The 9,042-nt window shown below is 30.3% G+C and overlaps 1 protein-coding gene across 1 annotated transcript in view; it reads left to right on the top strand.

The window, feature by feature from the left end:
- Positions 1-9,042, top strand: part of LOC106468694 (ryanodine receptor-like) — a gene marked incomplete at its 5' end in the record, with an annotated part of 134,442 nt that overhangs the window by 69,992 nt on the left and 55,408 nt on the right. The window contains 6 exons of the mRNA XM_022397055.1: positions 694-787; positions 3,555-3,667; positions 4,023-4,077; positions 4,840-4,908; positions 5,418-5,438; positions 6,698-6,797. Of these exons, the coding sequence (XP_022252763.1) occupies positions 694-787; positions 3,555-3,667; positions 4,023-4,077; positions 4,840-4,908; positions 5,418-5,438; positions 6,698-6,797 (452 nt within the window). The remainder of the gene's footprint in view (positions 1-693; positions 788-3,554; positions 3,668-4,022; positions 4,078-4,839; positions 4,909-5,417; positions 5,439-6,697; positions 6,798-9,042) is intronic.

Raw genomic sequence — 9,042 nt, 5'->3', positions numbered from 1 at the left:
TTAATGTAAGTGACTAAGTATTCATTGTTTTTAAACTAGGTATAGATATTTAATGTAAGTGACTAAGTATTCATTGTTTTTAAACTAGGTATAGATATTTAATGTAAGTGACTAAGTATTCAGTGTTTTTAAACTAGGTATAGATATTTAATGTAAGTGACTAAGTATTGAGTGTTTCAGAATTAGTTACAGATACTTAACCTAAGTGATTAAATATTCAGAGTGCTTCAAAACTAGGTATAGATATTTAATGTAAGTGACTAAGTATTCATTGTTTTTAAACTAGATACAGATAGTACAGATTGTTAAATGAATAAATTTTTTAATGATCTAAAACAGATACAAATCCTTATTCTAAGTAACAAAGTATTCTGAATATACCAAATCTAGATAAAACTACATCCCTAACTGAATAAAGATACTTAATATAAGTAACTAAGTATTGAGAGTGCTTCAAAAATTATCCTAAGTTATATTAGTTAACTGTTTTCATTTTATTGCACTTCTCCAGAATTTTTAGAACTGATATAAAGTTAATATCTAACAGAAATTTTCTATTTCTTTTTGAACTGAGTGTAAATGAAGTTGCTCTTAAAAGCAATATTTGTATTGTTTAGCTTTCTGCAAGAGTAAATGATGTATTTTCCTTCAGTTCTGTGATTTAAAATGAAATATGTTTTGCTTTTCCTGAAGGCATCGAGCCATCAACATCTTCCTGAGAATGTATCGGGAGATCTGGCTGGAAGAGGAGAACAAAGGACACGAGCAGCTTGTTGAAGATCTCACTGTAAGTAGTTTTTGTAGGGTTTGGACTGATTACTACAATCACTTGAGTAGTAATCTAACATTTACAACTCATTATGATAACATATGGCATTTATTAAGTAAAATGTCAAACTTTTGCATTTATATGATAATGGATTGGAATATTTCGGTAAATTAATCATAGTAAATCTTTTATCAGTATTTTTTACAAATGTTGTATAAAAAGGAGTACTTTTTTCAGATTACATTAATTGAATTGAAGGAATCATTTGTAAATGTGTAAGTAGCTTAAACATCGCTGCTATGATTTATGAACAAATTATGAAATAGAACAAGTATATGATAGTACCAAAGTAGGCCTTATATTTTGTATCTTGTTATGTACTCATATTGGACTACTTATATACATATAATTTATTTTAATTTCAGTTTAAATACTTGTATGATTGTTTATATAACCTATTATTGTGTATCTGTTTGTTTGTTAATTTCCTGTAAAAATTCTTTCAGAGAAACTTCAGCGATACAAGTCCTTTCCTAATTAAAACTAGTTTATTCTTTCTCGATACAACTTTGCAATACACAGAATTTCCACAGTCAATACGTTTGCAATCTCGATACAAAACACACACTTTATATTACTGTCACTACCACTCGCTTGACTCAATTATCTGTCTCTATAGCTCCATCTATCTGCAATTTTTTATCTTCGCTTTATTTGCCGGGCTTATATACAAAAAAGAGGGTACCTAAAACAGACTAGAGTTGCCAGTAAAAGTCAAGATTCTTCAAGAATCTCATGACGTGTTACCAGTGTCACATGACTTCCGCTGTCGTAACACTATGAATAATTATTTGCTATGAGAAGCATCTTCTTTCTTTGTGGCTTCTTAGTTTGCCATTACTCTAATACATGGTTAAATTTAAAGCAAGTACAGTTAAAAATGTAGGGAAAAAAATCCTTAATTTTTAGTTAACATAAAGTAGTGGACATCAGTAGCATATTTCAGTTAACTTAAAAAAGGTGTGGATAAATAGTTAAATATATATATATATTTTCAGCAGTTTTTCATTAAGAGCTTACTAAGAGACAGTCACAAAAACATATTTAAGGTTTTTACTTCTATGATGTTGACTCGATCAGTTCTTCAGTAAATGTAACAAAATCAAGTAAGTCACACATAAACCATAAAAAGTGACATTGCAGCTCAGCTGAAATCATCAATTGGACTTGTGATAATTTCAAATTTATCATTTCCTTAGCTCAGATTCAAACCTGAAACCTCTCGCATCAAAGGCTCATTCCAGTTAACTTAAAAAAAGTGTGGATAAATAGTTTAATATATATATTTTCAGCAGTTTTTAATTAAGAGATTACTAGGAGACAGTCACAAAAACATATTTAAAGTTTTTACTTCTAAGATGTTGAATCAGTTCTATATTAAATATAACAAAATCAAATAATGGACACACATACAATAAGAAAGTGACATTACAGTTTAGTTGAAATCATCAAGTGGGCTTGTAGTAATTTCAAATTTACTATTTCCTTGGCTCAAATCCAAACCTGAAATCTCTTGTATACTAGATGAGTGCTTTATCAACTGAGTTAAAGGATTAATCCACTAACATTTAATAGTAAGGCATTTTTTAACAACTTAGACTACAACAGGCTTACCTCATGTCTTACCTAAATACATACGTTACTGGTTTCTTTATCAAAGACTTCTCTATAATAATTGTCAGTACTGCTTGTTTGTGTACACAAGTTCCATCAAGAGGACTAATATTATTTTTGAATGACAAGTAATACCCTGGAAATCTTTACATTTAGTTATGAATTATTGGTAGTTAACTCTAAGTTGAAGGAACAAAACATTATAAATCCATACTGCAAATTCATGTTTACCACAAAACAAGTGGTATGAATGAACCACTAACAGTTTAAAATGGATTTTGGCCACTTTCTTATTAGTATGTTATAACTTGTTTTGGTTTTTACCAGTGCACTAATAGGCTTTGTGAAAGAATGAGGTGTTAGAAGCCTATTGTAGATATATAATTTTCTTTGGCCAGAAAAACATCAGCATTTGTTGAGCATGAATAACTCTTCTTTGAAGTGTTTTTTTCCTGTATTCATTCATTCATTGGTCATAATCACAAGACCTCAGTTGTGGCATTAGATATCAGTAGAAAAACAAACCTTTGATATCTGGAATATCCAGCAAGGATGAAATAGATCTTTGTGAATAACATAAAGATTAAAAAATCGGAATATTTTATACCTACAGAATCTTTTTAACACAGTGTCTTCTTAAAGATCTTCTCTAAAACACTTTTATAGTATTTATGTATACATAAAGACAGACAGATTGTGTGTACACACCATTGTTTGTGTCCCACTGCTGTAGATACCTTTCTTTTTAGGGTACGGTACATTTTACCCTTCCAAAATTGTAGTTTATAGTTGTCTGTCTTGTAGGTGTGATACTTTTTTTTTTTACCTTGTTGTCTGAAAACTTACTTAAAATGTATAATGCTTTTTAAAGGGGTGGTTGTACTAAGGTGCAAGTGGAGAATATATTTATCAGATTTTTTACCATTAATTTCATTACAGATGATCAGCTGAAGACTTCTTTGTTTTTGATATTTTCTATCAGTATAACATAGGATTGCTTTAGCCCTAAAATAAATCATTATGCTTTCTTTGTATGCATGTATCGCCGTTAATATTTCTGTTTTTAGTCAGTTTCTTAAACTGAAATAACCAGTAATCAATAAATTGACAGCAATCTTTTGAAGAGGCAGAAGAGAAACGTGGACAGGTGGAGGAAGAGGATAAACCAGATCCACTGGCTCAGCTCATTGTTGCTTTCTCCCGAAGTGCAACAACAGAACATAGGTTGGTGGCATGAGTTATTTTTCTTTCTGGTAATTAGTAGCTATTCAGTCATGTGTTATCAAGAATCCAAAATGTACACTAATGTTATTATTGTGTTTCACACTTGTTATAGTATATTTAACAGTTTATCTGTGTGGTAGGAATTAATGTAGTGCAATGAATAGCTAAACTTTAATTTTTTTAACTGTTTTTATGTGTCTACAAAATACCTTTAAATACATTCAAATGTTCTGGAAAAAATTTAGAATTAGGTTTTGGAATTATCTCAATTTAGAAGCTGTGGAAAAAAAAGGGCTGAAAAATAAACTAACAATTTTAACAACATCATAAAAAATGACTTTCTTTTATGTTACAGTGGAACAATAACAGAAGATGATCTTTACATGCAATATGCTATCATACTTGGTGAAGTAAGTGCTGTGTCTTATACACTGGTATTTAAATGTTCATTATTTTTGAAGTTATAGAAGGTAACACACAGCATGTTTTTCTTTCATTATTTTTTGTGTAACAAATGTAGCATATAGTGAAGCATAGAAAATGTAGTTTATGATTTACCCTTTGCAATAGATATATCTAAGGTAATGTACACATCTTGTATTTTAAACAAGAAATAACTATGTTATTATTCAAAAATATAATTAATATATGTAGTTTTCTAAAGCTTGATTAGTTCTCTAGAAAAAGATGGAAGAATTTAGTGAAATTACTAAGCTAATAGGTTGAAATTCTTTTGTGAAAGGAATTCCAACAAAATGAACTTCAATAACCCAGTTGAATAGATTTATTTAGGTATATACTGTTTATTTGTTTAAACCATAGATAATGTAGATATCTTAAATTACATACTTTGACTCATCTCTGGTGTGTTATTTTAATGATAAATATAAATAGTATAAATTGAAATTTGAATGTATTTGTCTATTAGTAGGAACATTGAGTGTTTATATTTCAGACAGAGATTTGTCATATTTATGCTCTCATAGCATACAATTGTGAACTACGTGCTTTAGCAGAATATAATGTTAGGCATCCGTGTCTATGTGTTTTAGGAGGATATGATATTATAATTCATGTTTTTTATCTTACTTTCTAAAACATTAGTACCATTTTGTTTTTGTGTTCTAATATATTACATATCACATGAACAAACTTGACTGATGTTGTTTTAGAGTTGTGGAGGAGCAGAAGAAGAAGATGAGGAAGAGGGAGGAGATGATGAGGCTGGACCATCCATACATGTGAGTGTTTCTTTCGTGTTTAGATTTGTTCTGGTTTGCACATTCTTATAATACCATTTGTTTCTTAAAGCTACTAAATATCTGATTATTTTTGCTGATAGTAAGTTTCTGTTTCACAGCATCAGATAATAACTTACACTAAGTCATATGGTTGGATTCACTTTATTTTATCTACTAATTTTAAAACTAATTTGTTCTGTTGAAGAACCCTGGGCAACTGCATGGTTGATACCCTTCTTAAGCTAGAAAAAAACCGTGGACTTGCTCCTATGAGAAGCTCATAATTAAGCTATATATGAGAAGGCAGTGCCTCATCTGTACAGGCTTTTGTTCTTAGGAGACAATTATAAAAACATTTTTATGGTAAAATCCCATTATACAGTGGAACTAAACATGATTAATTTTTTATAGTACTTCATTGCTGCTGTTGATATATGATGATATAGAGATTTTTGTGTGTAGATTCTTTATATTAGTTATGTACTTTCATGCTGCATTCGTATGGATAGAAAAAAATCTGTCTCATGATGGTAGGTACTGCTGTTATCTGATGAACGTTCTGAATACCAGGAAAGTTCAGAGAGGTTTTTTTCTGTTTTTTATATGGCTTTTGTTTAAAGTAAATATGAGTTTTGTATATATGTTTTTGTATAAGCTTTTTTATTATCTTTAGGGTTTTCTTTTGTTTTTTAACTGTGGAAAGATATTTGACATTTTTAATTTTAACTAACTGCTTTTTTTGAAACTTTATTGTTTTTTTATTGAATTTCCTTATACTATTCTGAAAATTATTAGGCTAATTATTAAAGACATTTCAAATATCATTACATAAAGATAAATTGGGAACTTCAAGAGTTTAAAAGAGAAAGTAAAGTGTTATGAAAATTGAACTCCAGTAGATTTTTTTTTATAATGAGTTAGAAATAAACACTAGTAATCCATGGTTGAAACTTACTCGTGTTAAATTTACCAGTCATTCAGAATTATAAAGGAAAAGATTCTATAATGAAGAACATGTTTGCATTGCATATTTGGGTCTTTCTTGAATGACATCAAAATTACAAAGAAATATCAAACCTTTGTAAACATTGAACACTTTAACATTTACAGTCTGTGTAAAGTGCCACAAACTATAAAAACTTTGAAATATGTATTAACTAATATGCACAGACTTAGTCCATTGGACTAACCTCTTATTGGAGAAGGAAATCTTGACATTTACAGTCTGTGTAAAGTGCCACAAACTATAAAACTTTGAAATATGTATTAACTAATATGCACAGACTTAATCCACTGGACTAACCTCTTATTGGAGAAGGAAATCTTGACAATGATTCCAAATTTAATACATTCATTTTGTATCTTCATGAAATGTGTCCAGCTTTTAGTAAAGTGTATAAGTTTGATTTTTTATACTCAAGATGCATCTGTGAATTGACGATGTCAGTTTAACTCAGACTTTGAAAAGTCAGAATGCAAGGTGATGCTCACATTTATCATATACTTTGTATACTGAATTTGCATAATGCCTAGAACCTGTGAAATGCATATCTACAGTTTCTTTTGGTATCCATGTATATCGTGTCTGATATTTACTCTCCTCCACCACAAACTGTAGCTAAATCAGCAGTATAGGGTAAAATAAGTTGTTCATAACTCTGACATTAAATACATAATACCATGTTGAACGTCACTCTGTAAAAGTTCATGGCTTGCACATTTTGACCCCTACCTGTACACAGAGGGTTAAATGTTTAATGGTTATTTTTGGTTTACTTAAAATGTACAGGAACAAGAGATGGAAAAACAAAGAACACTTTTCCAACAAGCACGACTTGCAGATCGAGGTGTAGCAGAGATGGTACTTTTGTATATATCGGCCTGTAAAGGTTTGCTATGCCCTATCTTTTTACCTGTAAAATTTATATATTACTGTGATGCATCTGAAAATTATTTTGTGCTACGTTTTCAACAGACATCCTTCATCGGGCAATAATTGGATCTAGTTACACTTTTCACAAGAACAATTTAACACAAGAAAGCCTTAAACACCATTTTATCTTCCAACTCAACACCAAGTCCTCTTATGGTATAAATGAAAGATTTACTTTCAAATAATTATAACAATGTTTTTGTTAGTATTTTGTCACTGTGCTCCACGTTGAACATGTGTAATTAAAACCTTTGTGTTATCTTACCTTTTAACTATTATTTCTGAGCCTATTTCCATTTTAACACGGTCTTTACTGCCTGATGAAGGGTATCTGCTCAAAACATTATACAAAATAAACTAGAAAAAGTTTAGACATGTAAATTTGTTCTTTTATTGTCATTTATCCAAGTGATTTGTTTTAGACTAATCCAATAAATAATTATTTGCTTCACAATTGACTGTCTTTTTTAATTCAGAAAGTTTTTGTAAAGAAATGTTTTAAAAAGTGTAAGCTAGAAAAATTTGCAAAAAAATAATTGGATTAGACTTAAATTTTTCCTCATTTTTAACCATTGCATTGTAGAAATAATTTTCAAAGCATGTACTGATAACACGTTATTTTCTGTGGTTTATTAAACATTGGTATCAGCTAGTAATGGCTGGAGACGGCTTGAATGGATAATGAAGAAAAACTTTAATATGGCTTGAATGGGTAATGAAGAAAAACTTTTTCGATGACGAGGAACCCACTTTGAGACTAGTAATGGCTGGAGACTTTGAAATCTTAATGTAATTGTTGACCTTGTTGACTGATTAATGTCCTAACTGTCTGAAATTATAGGTTTAACTTTCTACACACCACAATGAAACTGGATTATTTTAATGTTAGTTTCAGAATAGTTAAATGCAAATAAGTATTTGCCCGATATGCCCTAAATCACGGCTGAGGTTCATGTAGCTTTAGTATTTGTATACATTCAATAGTGTAAACTGCAGTTTTAACAATACTATTGTATTTATGCTTTATTGAACAACTTAGAGCAATTTGCTATTAGAAAGTTGGTATAATTTTGTTAATAATTGAGACATTAAAATAAAATGGTACAGAACTTATCCTGTTGGTGTAAACAGCTTATGAAATGGCCTCGGTACTCAAGAGGACAAAGCTGATGACATTCTTGGAGAAGTTGTCATGAGAATAAATTAACTGTTCTAGTTTATGTTGGACAGATGCCCTTCATCAGGCATAGTTACCTTAGAATCTCAAACTTGACGAAATACAAAAGTTACAATTACACGCAGTGAGAAAAATACTGATTAAAAACATTTATTATATAAACATTGACATTAGCAAAAATAATAATAAACTTGCAAAATAAAATAATAGCATAGTCCAGGGAATAAATTGTGACAGACTTTCCCTTCAATGGAATAAATAGGGAGAAAAGAATCATATTATGCTATCGAGGGGCACAGGTGGAGCAGGTAACTGACAGTGTAGGAGATATATTAGAGGGGACTAGCAGAGATGTAGTTTTTGTGGTACATGTAGGGGGCTAATGATGTAGGGAAAGGTAGGTCAGAGGAGCTTAAGAAGTACAAGGGGTTGATAAAGAGACTTAAAGAAGAGGGCCACAGTTTTGTCAGAATTAATTGTGGGGAAGAAGTTATGGATAGGTCACTAGGACTAAATGTTTGGTTTAGGTTAGTATGGAAGGATGAGTTTTGGAATGGATGGTTTACATTTAAATAAGGTAAGAGTTTTCTTGTTATGCCTAACTCTGCTGTAAGGTAAGTTTTTAAACTAGGACTAGACAGTGGTGAGGGCCAGGATAAACTGTATGCAAAAAGAATAAGAGGTAGAGAAAGGTTTAGCATAGGAAATGAATATATATAAATAGTTATAAGGATAGGCTTAATTGTAACTATTGTAATGTTAGAAGTATAAGAAATAAAATATGATTTTAGGGAACTGGTAAGAATGGAGGATTTTGATATAATTGGAATAACTCAAACTCTGTTAAATGTAGATGATTTTGATGACAAATTTCTTTTGAAATACAGGGTTAGAGACTACTTAATAGGGATAGAGTACTAAAGAGAAGGGGAGGAGTGGTTTTATATGTAAAATGTGAGTTGCATCCTGTTGAAGATATCAAAGATAATAGCAAGGAGATTGAATCCGTTTGAGTTTCTATTAG

The sequence above is a fragment of the Limulus polyphemus genome, unplaced genomic scaffold (genome assembly GCF_000517525.1).
Source record: "Limulus polyphemus unplaced genomic scaffold, Limulus_polyphemus-2.1.2 Scaffold3117, whole genome shotgun sequence".
Taxonomy (NCBI): Eukaryota; Metazoa; Arthropoda; class Merostomata; order Xiphosura; family Limulidae; genus Limulus; species Limulus polyphemus.
This window is presented reverse-complemented; position numbering and strand designations above follow the sequence as displayed.